The 16,804-nt window shown below is 31.6% G+C and overlaps 1 protein-coding gene across 12 annotated transcripts in view; it reads right to left on the bottom strand.

Moving 5' to 3' along the window:
* LOC134701948 (signal peptide peptidase-like 3) overlaps positions 1-16,804 on the bottom strand; it is a 45,983-nt gene that overhangs the window by 11,920 nt on the left and 17,259 nt on the right. For all 12 annotated transcript variants that reach the window (XM_063563064.1, XM_063563058.1, XM_063563057.1 and 9 more), the window contains 6 exons: positions 9,956-10,047; positions 7,153-7,272; positions 4,496-4,574; positions 2,793-2,905; positions 1,938-2,044; positions 425-496 (listed from right to left, as the gene is read on the bottom strand). In XM_063563064.1, the coding sequence (XP_063419134.1) occupies positions 425-496; positions 1,938-2,044; positions 2,793-2,905; positions 4,496-4,574; positions 7,153-7,272; positions 9,956-10,047 (583 nt within the window). The remainder of the gene's footprint in view (positions 1-424; positions 497-1,937; positions 2,045-2,792; positions 2,906-4,495; positions 4,575-7,152; positions 7,273-9,955; positions 10,048-16,804) is intronic.

Genomic DNA, 16,804 nt, shown 5'->3' with positions numbered 1-16,804 from the left:
TATATAAACCATTGTGAATATAATAAACTTGGATCTTTCCATATTTAACTTCATGAAACAAATTTGAAAGTTGTGAAATTAAATCAATGTGAAAAATAAGTTGGTTACAGTATAAGTTTATTTGCTTTTCAGTTTTAGAAAGTGTTTCAGTTTAATAGACTCTTCAGGCCTGTAGCCAGGAATTTCCAATGGGGGTTCGTTGGACTCACAAACTTGACTTTAACAGTCCCAATTTGAAAAGAACATTGACTTTAACAGTGCTTATTTGTTACCCCTGACTACGGGTATACTCTTAACCCTGAATGCTGCATGCTTGACACAAACAACAAATACCAATTCATTTGATCTGATATGGCAGAGAAGAGTGGATTATAATTTTTTCAACAATTCCAATAAATACAGACATGAAATAGTAAATTCTTACAGGATTTTCTGCAGGTCTGGTTGCTACTTTAACCATAACATTGGCACTAAATATATAGGAAGAGAAGAATACCTGAAATAGAGAATAAATAACAATGATAATGGTAAATGATAAAAATTATTACTTCCCTTTAATCAAAACTAGTTCAATAACTTAGATTCTTATCTATGGTTGTCTATGTCATGAAAAAGAATGAAATGGGGTACATAACATTATTGTAGGAATATTATTGTTGGCTCATGTCTGTTTTTTCGTAAATTGCAATATTATTATATATGCCATTATTTTTTTTTAGTTTGAACTGTTTCAAATTCTCATGTCATCCATTTTTTTTCCAATGTCAGTTTTTTTCTTATTGTTGAAGGCTGTACACAGTTACCTTATTTTTATGTTATTTGAAATCTGGCAGATAGTTGTACCACATCTCTTATATCATTTTTATATTGTTGCATGATCTTCTTCAGACAGTAGTAATATCAGCTGATTAATATTATCACTTTTTGTCAACATTGTATGTCAAATCTTTTGAAGGTCATAATACATTAATATAACATTTTGTAAAGAGATGAGTAAAATGAAATAGATAAATAGAAATATGAATCAAGTAATAACTATTAATAATAACACATGATTTGGTCTGATATTTACAATTCTGCACAAAATGTCAAATCAATTTCTTACTTTGTTGAACTAAAAATTCTATAGTGGTATTAAATAACATATTTGTATCATCTAATTCAAGGATGTTTATTTCATGCTTTACTAACATATCAGCTGTGGCCAAAGAAACTTTTACAGTCAACTGATCAGAAATTCAAATACCTTATTTACTGCTTAATATATAAATGTATCTATTCAAAGTTTTGTTGATATATTGACTTTAAAAATTTCAGAATCCATATGTATATAAGTTGACAATAAAAGTGAATCTGGATAAAAACTTTAATTTACACATTTAATATGACCATACACACCAGTAGCACTGATGAGTTTCAATGTCCAACAAAGACTGATTATAAAAAAAAATTTCAAATCATGGCAAACACAAAAGTTGCATATTTTTTACTCAAACCAATCATGAACAAGAATGTGTCCCAAGTACACAGATGCCCTATCCCCAGTATCATTTTCTATGTTCAGTGGAACGTGAAAATGAGATTAAATCTCTAATTTGGCATGAAAATTAGAAAGATCATATCATATGAAACGTGTTTACTAAGTTTCAAGTTGATAGGACTTCAACTTCATCAAAAACTACCTTGTACCTCAACCAAAAACTTTAACCAAAACTTTAACCTGAAACGGGACAGACGGACGAATTGACAGACGAATGAACAGACAGTGGCAGAACAGAAATCATAATGCCCTTAAATGGGGCATAAAAGACTATTAAATGTTTTCGAAAAAAACACAATTCCAAATGTGTATTTTTTTTTCTTGAATGCTCAGGATAAAGAACTTTTTTTTTAATTTAGATCAACAAGATGGTCTATCTTTAAGAACAAAAACTTACCCAGAATACATCATAAATTAATAATCCTACTAACAACAAAGTTGATACTTTTAAACTTGGTAGACGTACTAGTGCTATAAAGGCTACACATAGTCCCATGCCTAGAGCTGAAATAGATCAAAATTACTTATATATTCAATGTATACTTTACCAATATGTTCCTTGAATGTTTCAGGAAAAAAATGGAAATAAACCCATCTCATATTAATAAGTGCTTAGCTACAGCTTACCCTTCAAAAGCACCTTACAGCTATCCCCCTTTATTTGGAGGGGTTCATGTAGCTCCAGTCTTCAGTATTCTATGTTGTGTTTAGTGTATTATTGTTTTTCTGTTGGTCTTTAATTTGTTTAAGCCATGGAGTTGTCAATTTATTTTTGACTTATGAGTCTGAATTTCCCATTGGTATCTATCACCTTTCTTTTACCAAAATATGAACCGATAAAACACTGATGTATAGCAAAAAGAAACAAGTTCAGATTACTTAAAACCAAATTATTTTCGAGAGCGATTTATTTTCGCGACTTTCACGAGGAAAAAAATAACACGAATATAGATCATCGCCAATATTTAAAACTTGGTTCATTCCTTATTTAACTTTTATCAAGTAAGTCAGAAAATCATTAAATTAAATAGCCGTGATATGGTCTAAGAAGGGTAAAACGCAAAATAAAGTATCCACGAAAAAAATGAGTTGGTTTACAGTACTTTTTTCATCTTTTATAAAAATTACTTTTCACATTGTGACATGTGAAAGTTACATTTTCTCATTTCCTTTCATTTTTTTGTAAATGCTACTGTTGAATATTCATTTGCGTAATGAAATACAGCTTGTTCCCTGTTGTAATAAAACCTACCATCCATAAGGAGCCAGTGACCAGTCAATACCCATATACACACAATAAAAAAGGACAAACAAAATGACATTATTTCTGCTGCTGTAAATCTGCCACATACTCCAAATGATATTCTGTAAAGACAAAAGAAAAATACTCATCAGACATTAAAAATTGTAAATTCTAATGCAACAACATTTGTAACGTTCATTTTGATTGGTTAACGTCACTTATTTGAATGGCATCTATTGACAATTGATGCTATGGGACATACGCGCAAGCGCAGACAGCATATGACAGATTTTAAATACATGTTTTAACGTTGTTTTCTGTCAGTTTCATTAGCATGGAGATAACAATATTGTATTTTAAGCTCCGACGGCATCAATTGGGGATTTGATGGTCGCAAATCCCTGTTTATTGTCTCCACTAACGCGTCGCCAGTAAACTAAATTTGCGACCATCTATTCCCCAATTGATGCCGTTGGAGCTTAAAATACAATACAGTTATCTCCTAATTCTGAAACTATTGTGATGCTATAATTATTGCCAAAAATGCAATAGGGTTTTTCAATCACAATAATTTAAACTCGCATTTTGAAATTTTTTAAATGAATTAAACACAATTTTCTCAAATGGCAAAAATTAAATTTGCATTTTAGTCAAATATGACAAAACGCAAAAATATATGCACACAAGAATTTCTGAATTTACAATAATACAATTTATATTATTATCAGTCCGGTTTAGAAATGAGTAAATAGTTGTTTTTTAATGCTGAGTTCACATGTAATTCAAATTCGATTCCCATTAACTAATTAAAACTAGTTTGATTCGCATTGGAAACGTTAAACATCCTAACCTCAATTCTAATTCAAATTGGAATGCGCGTCAAATTCGCTTTACTGTCCTAACGACGTTAACTTTTGATTCGGATTAACAAAAACGTATTTATAATGCTAAATAGCTAATTAGAATTAGCCAATTCGAAACAATTCAAATTAAATAAGACGAGTGTGTGAATGCGATTAGCGAATTTTGATTCGCATTCGTTTCAAATTCAATTGAATCAAAGGTACCTGTGAACGAGGTATTAGAATATATATGCCTATGTTTGCATACATGTTAATTATTCAAATCAAGGTATGTTTAAATTTACAATTTTTTTTCAGTTCCATTTTTATTTGTGTAATCAAAGATCCATTTTTAGAAACTGTACATTTCAGTGACTAAACACTGTAATAATGGTTACTAATGGGCCGATTATCATCTCCCATTTGATATACATATTATACTATGATTGAGGTTCCTTAGTACAACATTTTTTATGTAATCTTTTCCCCCATGTTCATTTATTTGCTTTTTTTTTAATATAAAATCTTATTTCATATGTGTGTACTACAGTCAAATAGTATTCAGAATCTTACCTTTAATAAGTGAAAAATTTCTTGCTGAACACCAAATATGGATACATAATTGAAACATGTTCAAGTAGCATGCTTAGTTTTCTCTTTTGAATTGTTTTACCTTGTCATTTTGTTTCCTTTTATAGCTGACTATGCCGTATGGGCTTTACTCATTGTTGAAGGCCATACCGTGACCTAGAGTTGTTAATTTCTGTGTCATTTTGATCTCTTGTGGAGAGTAGTCTCATTGGCAATCATACCACATCTTCTTTTTTATATATAAATAACATACATGACTGTAACAATACAATATCTTACTTTTGGCCTGTAGAGCAGGGTTTGATAATATACTGACACATAGGCAACAACAAAAAGGCAAAGGCAACAGTCGCCAACACTGAAAATAAAACAAAGAATATAAATTAAATTTATGGATGGGTATTAAACATTCAGTGGCAAGTTAACTGTGTATTCAAGGTGACAACATGCTGGTGTAATATCAATTTGAACCCTTTATTGTATTAGAATGAAACTTTGAGTGGCTTTTTAAGGTGGTACCCAACACTTTCACTAAAATCAATTTGGCTCGTTTAATTTTCATAAAATTTTGTCAAAGTAAATACTTTGACACTTTAACAAAAAATTTAAAAATTTTAAAAATTTTGAAACAACCCTTTTGCCAGAAAAATTACACTGGTTATATAGCAGTTTGACAAACACCAATTTTAATTTAATATTCCATTTGCAACACAACATAATTAAAACGTTTGGTTGACTTTACAGAGTTATCTCCCTGTAGTGTTAGGTACCACCTTAATGTGCTAGTTAACAAGGTTAGTCTGTAGGCAGACATACAACCCAACCATTTTATGAAGAGACCAGGCTAACTGTCTTTGAATTTCTCCTAAATGCCTAGTGCCTAGCAAAAAGGCAGCAATAGCCAATTTTCAATTCTTTTATCTAACTGGCATGGGTACATATACAATACCTGTATTATATATACTGTAGAGAAGATCACTATAAAATATTCAGGATTGGAAGTCATTTTGCAATTTTCTTAAATTACAAATATAAGTTTAAACGGTTTAGGCTGCATTTTTAAGTTTGTACTAATTCAATCTAAGTGCTGAAGTTTTTGATGTATACACTTCAACTAATCTATTTCATAACTTATAACTGATCAATAAAAGGAAGCAGGAAGTAGGATTAACTCAGTATATTATTAATTTGGTCAAGTTTATAAAAAGCATATTAGTGCTCTTTGGTATTTTTTTTTATATATATATTTATTTTTGTTTCTTGTGTACAATTTGGAAATTAGTAAGGGGTTCATTATCACTGAACTAGTATATGTTTGTTTAGGGGCCAGCTGAAGGACGCCTCTGGTGTGCAGGAATTTCTCGATACATTGAAGACCTGTTGGTGACCTTCTGCTGTCAATTTTTCTATTGTCTGGTTGTTGTCTCTTTGACACATTCCCTATTTCCATTTTCAATTTCATATTCTCCATTTTCAATTTTTTAGATTATTATTTTAATAATTTATCAAATTCATTATATAAAATATAGATGTCTAATGTTTTGGTTTCTTTTCTCCTATATAATCCCATCACAAAATAGCTGAAAGGAATCTGTAAAACCCATCCATATTCAAAAGTGGATAATACAGATGAACAGATAATGAATAGCAGAACTATAAATAAAGATTTGCCTACGTCAATCCTAGATTAACAGTGGCAAACACTTCAAATATAACACTTTTCAGAAATAACATTTGTAGTGCACAGTTTTTATTAGCTTCAAATGAGACAGTATCTGTTCGAAATAATAAAATGTTGCACTCATAATTTCAGTAATCTATATATCAACATCAACTCCAGGCTTCCTTTTATCTAATATAACCTTCTCAACAGAACAGATCCATAAATAACAACTATGTAATAATAAATATCAAATTACAAGACAATTATGGAAATGACAGGACCACAGATGTGATATAATTATGGAAATCAGATGTTACCAACTTTATTTTGATCACATGGTTTTGCATCAGTGACTGAATTATTGACTAAATATAAACATGAAAGAGTTTCAATGACCTTGATTTAAAAGAGTTTAAGCGAGCAAGATGAAACGGAAATGTTTTTTTAACAATTCTTTTATTTTTATTTAACACTACATGATATTTTATCTAAAAATTGTCTCTCTGCTACAAATTATCTAACATTTGCACTGTTCACATGAGAAAAAACTCCTAATAGGAATACAATACATTACGCATACAATGCCTTATAGTCAGACGTATCTGATTTCAAAAGTTAATCTAAACGGCTTATTTTCTGATGCAATTTCACTATAAATCTAAAATACTCTAAACTGATGAGACTTTGTATTGAGTAAACCATCATAAAGCTGTCGAAAAGTCTGACTTCATTGGGAAACAGTTGATTTAGATTTCTGATATTTTGGAATGTCTTTAATACTCAGAATAAAAGATCACCTAAATTTATCCATTTATGGATTTATTAAAGCTTTCAATATGCAATGTTAGTATGAAACTTAAAAACTAAAATACTATCTAACAATTAAGCTTTTTTTTTATTTATATTTCTAAAATGAGATTGATAATTATAGATTATTGTTGATCATCTCAACAAAGATTAATTTTCTGGCTTGAGTCTGATCAGTATGGCTAAAGTGAGAAAATTAATTGAGCTGAGATGACCAATGATAATCTGTTAATCACAATTCTAAATATGACGAAATTGCTAATTTCATTGACAATGGTACTTGCGCCCCTAGTATCTAGTGATAATTTTTCATATCACTCTACTGTGCTGAGAAAGGAAATAATCAGTCAGTAAGATCAAAGAAATGTTTTGTAAAAAAGCAAAAAAACATTTTGTTTCTTGAAATTGATTAACCTGACTGGCTCACAAGAAATATACTATTTCCTTTCTAAACTTAAATACCTACCTGCAGTACAAATTGCAAAGACCATCTGTAATGAATCGAAGAAAAAGAACATGATCAGAAGTGAAACTGAGGCTCCTATCGGTAAAAATGCCGCCTGACATGTATCTATGGTCTGCATATCTACAATGAAAAACAAAATATCCAATGAATTTAAGTATTTATCATATATTTTACAAACAAGAGTGCAAACGCTGAAATGTCTCGCCTTCTTTACTAATCATTGATATTATGATGATAGATCTAAATATAAAGCTTTATTACAACTGTCACATAAACTCAACATTAACCAAAAACACAAAACATTAATCATTGATCCATGAAAATGAGGTCAAGGTCAGATGAACCATGCCAGGCAGACATGTACAGCTAACAATTCTTCAATACAACAAATATAGTTGACTTATTGCTTATAAATTAAGAAAAACAGACCAAAACATAAACACTTAACACTTAGCAATGGATCATGAAAATGAAGTCAAGGTCAAATAAAACCTGCGTAACAGACATAGATCACGAAATATTTCCATACACCAAATATAGTTGACCTAATGCATAAAGTATTAGAATAAACTGTTATCACAGAGATATGTCTCGCCTTTTTGTAATTTTGATTATGAAAATGTTGAAATCCAAATAGCAATACCTTAACATCTTACACAAGTTAATAGACCATGACTGAGGGAGCGGAGCCAAATAATCTCCATGGCAATGAGATGTGACAATGCTAATACATCTGCAAGCCAATTACAGGGTTTCCCCTGGGTCAATTATTTTTTTCGCCACCTCCTTCGCTAAAACAATATATTTTTCGCCACTTTATTATTTTTTTCGCCAAATATATTTTTCTTTTAAAATTTTCTTTTTTTCCAGCCCCCCCCCCCCCCTTTCCCCCTAAATAAGAAGTGTTTTTTACAACAAAACGAAGAATTTTATCACTTGGAATTGATCCCTCGTGTAAGGTGTAGTCATTACATTAAAGGGTTACTCTCATGCCAACCTTTGAATAGATTTCTTCCTAACGACAGCTTTCTTTTCTAGACCATCGTAAATAAGTAAAACTATATGCTTAAAACACGTGTGTTACTGAAACGACTTTGAAATACCCACTCAAATCAATGATCTGTATGAAAGTTAAATGATAAAGTTTTAAATCTGAGACCTTTCTAGCTTTTGAACATTTTTCGTCATAACAACAATTTTCTTTTCAATAGAAGGAGAGGAAGCGTAAATTTTGCTTCAAACACGTGCGTCCCAAAGCGGTAAATAAATCCCTTTGTGACATGTGACAGAAGCCATTTAACCATATCATTTTGTCATATCATACAATCAACACCTTTATTAATTAGTCCTTTGATGTCAATAGCAATAAATGCAATCAGCTGATTATTGGTTTTCTTTCAAAATCTTAACGAGTTCAAGGTGAATTCCGAGTATTGTCTGATCGGTAAAGTCAGAGAAACCCGAAAAAAAGTAAATAAACAAGATGGCTGAAAATAAATCGTTATATATATTTCTTTCGCCAAATTCTTTCGCCAATGACTAATTTTAATCGCCACAATTATTATTTTTTCACAAATTGCGAAAATGGCGACCGCCAGCGGAAACCCTTATTATAATTGATGTACCACAGGTGGATCTCCATAAACTGACCTAATCACAAAGTAATACATGTAAAGTAAGCAAACCATTCAAAGTCGATAGACCATGACTGCGGGCGCGGAGCAAAAAAATCTCCATGGCAATGAGATGTGGCAATGGTAATACATCTGCATACCAATTATCATTGACATACCACAAGTGGATCTCCATAAACTGACCTAATCACAAACTAATACATGTAAAGTAAGCAAACCATTCAAAGTCAATAGACCATGACTGAGGGGGCGGAGCCAAATAATCTCCATGGCAATATGATGTGGCAATGGTAATACATCTGCATACCAATTATCATTGACATACCACTAGTGGTTCCCCATAAAACTGAGCTAATCACAAACTAATACATTGTTGACGCCATCGCCGAAGCCAGAAACAGCATACCTATGTCTCGCTTTTTGACTCCGTCAAGGCGAGACAAAAATAGACCAAAACTCAAAAATTTAACTTTGACCACTGAACCATGAAAATGAGGTCAAGGTCAGATGACACCTGTCAGCTAGACATGTACACCTTACAATCGTTCCATACACCAAATATAGTAGACCTATTGCACATAGTATAAGAAAAACAGTCAAAAACACAAAAACTTAACCATAATCACTGAACCATGAAAATGAGGTCAAGGTCAGATGACACCTGCCAGTTGGACATGTACACCTTACAGTCCTTCCATACACCGAATATACAAGACCTATTGCTTATAGTATCTGAGATATGGACTTGACCACCAAAACTTAACCTTGTTCAATGAGGTGGAGGTGAAGTGATAACTGTCTGACTGGCATGAGGACCTTGCAAGGTACGCACATACTAAATATAGTTATCCAAATTACTTATAATAAGAGAAAATTTAACATTAAAAAAATATTAACTTTTTTTTCAAGTTGAACAAATGAACAGAGGCACAGACCAGAAAACATAATGCCCCTCTACTTTGTTACATGGGGCATAAAAATGTTGGATTTAAAGCAAGGTGTCAGAATACTCAGGGGTTTTCTGCAAGGACAGACATATTTTTGGGCCATGAAAATGTGTAGGTTAAAGCGAAATATTGGAATACTCAGGTGTCTAATTAGGCAGGTTACACTTTACAGGTATACAATACTCTATTCAGTAAAACATATGAGATCTAAAATCAACATACTACTCTCATTTTCTGCTGAAGTATTTCCTATAAAACTGTCTTTATCTTTCTCTCTTTCTCGCTCTACATTTTCCTTCTCCATATTTAGAGATCTGAAATTATAAATAAATGCATACTAAAGTTGAAGATATTGAAAATTTTCTGTTCGAGAATTGTAACAAGAGGCTCTCAAGAGCCTGAATCGCTCACCTTAATTCTTTTGGTTAAATCTCTCATCAATGATTATTTTGGCTTTTCAATTTATTTAAATGTTTTTTGGATCGTCCTATTTTCTTCAAAAGCCAAAAAAAATAATCATTTTCTCCTATGTTCTATTTTAGCCATAGTAGCTATGTTTCTTGACATACAAGGAAATAAAATATAAAATTTATACTAGATACTCTGAAACTCATTTAGCCCAAGTTTGGCTGAAATTGATACAGCAGTTTCATCAAAGGAGAAGATTTTTTAAAGTAAGTCAACATGCAATGACATGATGAACAAATTGTGAAAAAAGTCTTTAAAGGGCAATAACTCCTTAAGGGGTCAATTGACAATTTTGGTCAAATTGACCTAATTGAAGATCTTACTTTGCTGAACATTATTGCTGTTTACAGTTTATTTCTATCTATAATTATATTCAAGATAATAAACAAAAACAGCAAAATTTCCTTAAAATTATCAATTCAGGGGCAGCAACCCAACAACAGGTTGTCTGATTCATCTGAAAATTTCAGGGCAGATAGATCTTGACCTGATAAATAATAATACCCATGTCAGATTTGCTCTAAATGCTTCGGTTTTTGAGTTATAAGCCAAAAACTGCATTTGACTCCTATGTTCTATTTTTAGCAATGGCGACAATGTTTGTTGATAGATCATAACTTCGGATACAATTTACAAACTAGATACCCTAAGGAACATTCAGTTAAAGTTTGGAAGTATTTGGCCCAGTAGTTTCAGAGGTGAAGATTTTTGTAAAAGATTTCTAAGATTTACGAAAAATGGTTAAAAATTGACTATAAAGGGCAATACCTCCTAAAAGGGTCAACTGACCATTTTCGTCATGTTGACTTATTTGTAAATCTTACTTTGCTGAACATTATTTCTGTTTACAGTTTATCTCTATCTATAATAATATTCAAGATAATAACCAAAAACAGCAAAATTTCCTTAAAATTACCAATTCAGGGGCAGCAACCCAACAACGGGTTGTCTGATTCATCTGAAAATTTCAGGGCAGATAGATCTTGACCTGATAAACAATATTATCCCATGTCAGATTTGCTCTAAATGCTTTGGTTTTTGAGTTATAAGCCAAAAACTGCATTTGACCCCTATGTTCTATTTTTAGCAATGGCGACCATGTTTGTCGATAGATCAAAACTTCGGATACAATTTATAAATAAGATACCCTAAGGAACATTCAGTTAAAGTTTGAAAGTATTTGGCCCAGTAGTTTCAGAGGAGAAGATTCTTGAAATAGTTTACGACGACAGACGACGACAGACGACGACGGACACCAAGTGATGGCATAAGCTCACTTGTCCCTTCGGGACAGGTTAGCTAAAAAGTATACTCATTTGAAGAAAATATTAAATTATCTTTCCAATGAGTATCAAAAAATCTTTAAATACAAATATCTAAATACACAGTTAGATTCAGCATACCCAAAGAATTAAATAATCTTCTCCAGGTGGCAATTATAATAACAATCTCTCTAAGTTATGTATGTACATGTAGGAGTTAAATATCAGTCTTAAGTTTAATTCACAAAGCCATACTATCCAACTTTTTGAAAGCTGAGCAACATCATTGATACATAAGCTGAAACAGCCAATAAAAAAGCATTATTATAATCTCTGAGTTTTTCCCCTCATTTGTACACTATAACAGAACAATCTCAAATTCAAGGAAATATTACTGTGTTGACAGACAGTCACACTCACAAACACATTCTTTTAATTTGTGTGGCTGTCCAAAGCCAGGAGCTTGACATTTGGTGGTGTTGGTTGCTGTCTGCCATTTTATTTTTTTCAGTTATTGTTTTTGCATAAAATGTGGCTGTTTGGGTTTTTTATGTTGAATTATTTCACATTTTGTCATGCCAGCGCCTTTCATAGGTTAATATTCAGTACGGAATTGCTCTACCATAATTCAAAGTTGGAGGAGTGCCCTATATTAGTATACACCCTTGTCCTTCATACTGTATCTACTTTAATTTTTAGACTACAAACATTTGTTTGACATTTCTCCCTGTTACAATAAATAAATTATAACATTATGGTTTTTTGAAAATTATCAGGAATTAGCTAAAGGTTGCTGGAAATTTTCTATTAACAATTATTACTTCACCGTGATTAACATATATCCTCATTTCAAATAGTTCCCTGGACAATAATAATTTGGTTTAAATCATTTTATAACACTACTGTGTACTGTATTCTATATCATTACCAGGACTCAATTGAATTATATTATAAAGTCAATGAAAGCCAGTTCAGATTGGTTTTTAAGTGTGTAAAACAGCTATTCCACAGAGCCGATCCAAACATTCTATAAACTATGATAGAGCATGCTACTTCAATGGACATTATAAAAGTATTGTGCAGTATGATCCTGTTATATTGAAATGTTAATGGCTAATAGTTAATGATACATTCTTACATTAAAAAGATTAAGACAGCACAGAACCAAATCCCCTATAAACCTTTTTATTACAAAATATTTTACTAAAAATTCAAAACAATTTATATATAAACCTATTTTATTACAAAATATTTTACTAAAAATTCAAAGCAATTTTTAATTAAGGTTGCAGAACGGTGAAATAAAATATTTGAGTAATATTCAGGAAATAAAAGACTAATTGGTAAAATTAAGACATCAATGATCAGATGTACATCTGTACATAATTCGTTCTAAAAATAAATTTACAGCATATCATTACATATATAAGTCAAATATAGTAGTAGATAGTACTACCACAACAACTGAAAATATCACCAACAAATATACAATACATAAGATTTGGATATAGGAAGATGTGGTATGAGTGCCAATGAGACAGCTCTCAATCCAAATAACAATATATAAACGTAAACCATTATAGGTCAATGTACGGCCTTCAACATGGAGCCTTGGCTGAGACACCGAACAACAAGCTATAAAGGGCCCCAAAATTACTAGTGTAAAACCGTTTAAATGGGAAAACCAACGTTCATATCTATATAGAAAAAAACGAGAAACGAGAAACAAGTATAAATTAAATAAACAAACGACAACTTAACCATGTTAACTGTACATCAGATTCCTGACTTAGGACAGGTGCAAACATTTGCAGCGGGATTGAGTATGAGTGCCACTGACCTAATGAGACAACTCTCTAATAATGGTTTATTATCATATTTTATGCAACTGTCCTGTCAAAAAAATGTTGTTTTAAAAGTGGCTGATTGTTCGTGTAGTTAATAGATATTTCTCTTTTCTTGTTTTTCAGCTTTTTTTATATAAATTAGACTGCTTGTAACAATTTCCTGTTTGAATTGTTTTACAGTGGTCATTTTGGTGTTTTTTTCATAGCTTGCTATTCAGTGTAAACAAAGGGCCATACTTTGACCTATAATTCTTTACTTTTTACACATTTGACTTTGGATGGACTGAGTTGTCTTATTTGCACTTATACCACAACTTCTTATTTGTTTGATACACACATACTTATCCTTTAGACGTTTTAAAATTTCATAAAAAAAATAATTCTAAAACTATCCCTTATATTTGTATTTATATATTCTTGATGTCAATTAAATGGGTTAAAAAAATTCACACAAAATATAGGAAGTGAACACTATAATAATTGTCTAAACATCGATGATAGGGTGATATTTCCGTCTATAATCTTTTGTTTGGACTTATAATACTTCCTCTGATAACAATTGATAATGTTTACATTTAATCCTCTTATTTAAGGAAAAATCTATGACAATTTCCTAGCACTTATGATGCTTATAACTATAATTGTCTATCATTTCTTTTTCCATAGTTTTAATCCTTCTTGAATGTATATAATCTTTATTACTTGACTTATTATAAAGAGCTGACTTTTCAGAGATAATAGTTTTCAGTTCATCTGAAACAAATTAACTTTGATTTGTTCAGATATGATCAGAGGAAAAGATACATCATTGTTGAAGGACAAACCATGAACTTCAGTTGTTAATTTCTGTGTCTTGCAAAGAGTTGTCTCATTGGCAATCATACCACATCAGGCGCGGATCCAGAGGGGGGGGGTTCCGGGGGTTAGAACCCCCCTTTTCTTTTGGACGATCAATGCATTTGAATGGGTACATGTAGTTGGAACCCCCCTTTGTCCTTTTTAAAATGGCTGGATCTGCCCCTGCACATCTTCTAATTTTTAGAAGTATTTGTGACTTATTTGCACCTAACTCACTTCAAATTGAATATGAGGGTTAATACATAAACCTATTAAAGTAATATTTATAGGAAACCCCACTTAACATGCTTAATAGTTCAATTGCTTTATCTTGCTATTTGTAAATGAATATCAAATCTTCATTACATGGTGTCTCATGAGTATTAGTTTGTTTCATATAATTACCATTAATTCAATTAATGCTTATTCCATGGAATGTTATCTATTAGCTGCATGACTATTACAGAAACACAATTTAAGTTCCTGTGTGTGGGATGGAATAGGGGAGGGGGAGGGTAGTTAGTAAAAGCCTTTTTTTTCTAAATCAAAGATGAGAATACTAGTATTCAATGTTTTTCTATGACGAAAAATAGCGAAATAGATTTTTTTTTGTCCTTTTTTTTTCTTGAAAGACATCTTTAAAAATTTCTAAGGATCATTACACACATGAAACTTTTTTTATTCTATTCTTATTGCTATTATTGTTAGTAGTAATGCATGTGTCCAGTTTACATTAAAATAACAAACATGATTCTTTTTTACTATTGACTAATTCTTGTCAATAATCTACACAAATTAGTACTCGACAAAGACAATAAATTCATGAAAAAATATGTACCAACATGAGATTATTCGGAGACAAAGACTACGATTTTTTTTTTAAATCTGTAGTAGCATAAAATTAATCGGACAGCTTAAACATTAGGTTTTTTTTCAGTTTCATACGACACAAAGAAAATTAATTCATGATAAAATCAGTGTGTTACACAATAAAATGATTTACAAAAAATTCTGACAAACCAGGTGTTACTGACAGAACAATGATTGCCAGGTTTTTTAATGGGAGTCCAATTTTCAGAAATAAAATATATAAATATCTTTAAAGTATAACAGTTTCTTTAAATGTCCCCAAACCAAATGATCAATAAAAAAATAAAATGAAACATCATCATGTCATCAAATTTAACAAAAGAAATTAAATGGGACGGACAGATGCAGAGGTAACCACTGGCATATCTAGAAATTTTCATAAGTGGGGGCCCACTGACTGCCTAAGAGTGGGCCCACTCCAGACACGCTTCAGTGATTCCCTATATAATTTTTTCCCCAAAAGGGCCCCCCCCCTAAATCCGCCTCTGGTAACACACTATACCTCCAGTTTTTTTTAAGCGGGGGGGGGGGGGGTATTATGACAGATGGTAGTAACCATGAAGTGAAGACAGAAAACAATAGCTATTTATTATTTCATATATATATCTTTAAATAATTACTTTTTTGAAAAGCACCATTGAACACATGATTTTCTTCAAAGACAATTAGCTTTTCTGAATTTTTACTTGTAAACCTGAGTAAGAAGTTTTGGTACCGTGGTCAACTTTCATCTAAGAAATGAATACTATATGGGGAAAACAAACACAAACAGGAATTGAAACCTATATATTACCCTAAATTGAGAGAAACACAGTTGTTAATGTCTGTGTCATTTTGGTCTTTTGTGGATAAATGTCTCATTGGCAATCATACCACATCTTCTTTTTAATACATATATTTCTTTACAGCTTTTTAATCCATGGCCTTAATTGGTCTTGGAAGAAAAGTTTACAACTTTGTCTCATTGGCAATCATATATCACAATGAAATGTCTACACTTTAATTTCCTTTATGATGTAATGTTCTGCTCTCTAAAAAATCAATTTAAAAATCAAATATAATATTGTCATTCAACTTTTAAGTATGTGAAATTTTACATAAGATTATAACATAACTTTACAAACACAAAAGACATCTTCAATCATAAACATTGGTAAAGGGGACGAATAATAAATGTATTCTTTATTTGTTTGTTTAAGAGTTGAAGGGTTGTTGTAAATTTGTATGTTTCTTTAAATTGGTACTATCTCAAATGAAAAAATTCCTATAATAATATTTTTCTTAATCTTTATATTACTTACAATAGTGTAATAATGTTAAAGTACCTTAATAAAATTGCTTAAACTAAGGCAGACGTACAGCAGTCAATGACAACCACTGAATTAAAGGCCCTTTATCTGCCAAACACTGAAATAAAGGCCCTTATTTTTGGGACATGAATTAAAGGCCTTTTATCTTGGACATTCACTTAAAACTTAAAGGCAGGCAGCAGTCAATGACAACCACTGAATTAAAGGCCCTTCATCTGGGACATGCACTTAAACTGAGGCAGACAGCAGTCAATGACAAACACTGATTTAAAGGCCCTTCATCTGGGACATGCACTTAAACTGAGGCAGACAGCAGTCAATGACAAACACTGATTTAAAGTCCCTTTATCTGCCAAACACTGAATTAAAGGCCCTTCATCTGGGACATGCACTTAAACTGAGGCAGACAGCAGCCAATGACAACCACTGAATTAAAGGCCCTTCATCTGGGACATGCACTTAAACTGAGGCAGACAG

The sequence above is a fragment of the Mytilus trossulus genome, unplaced genomic scaffold (genome assembly GCF_036588685.1).
Source record: "Mytilus trossulus isolate FHL-02 unplaced genomic scaffold, PNRI_Mtr1.1.1.hap1 h1tg000373l__unscaffolded, whole genome shotgun sequence".
Lineage (NCBI taxonomy): Eukaryota > Metazoa > Mollusca > Bivalvia > Mytilida > Mytilidae > Mytilus > Mytilus trossulus.
This window is presented reverse-complemented; position numbering and strand designations above follow the sequence as displayed.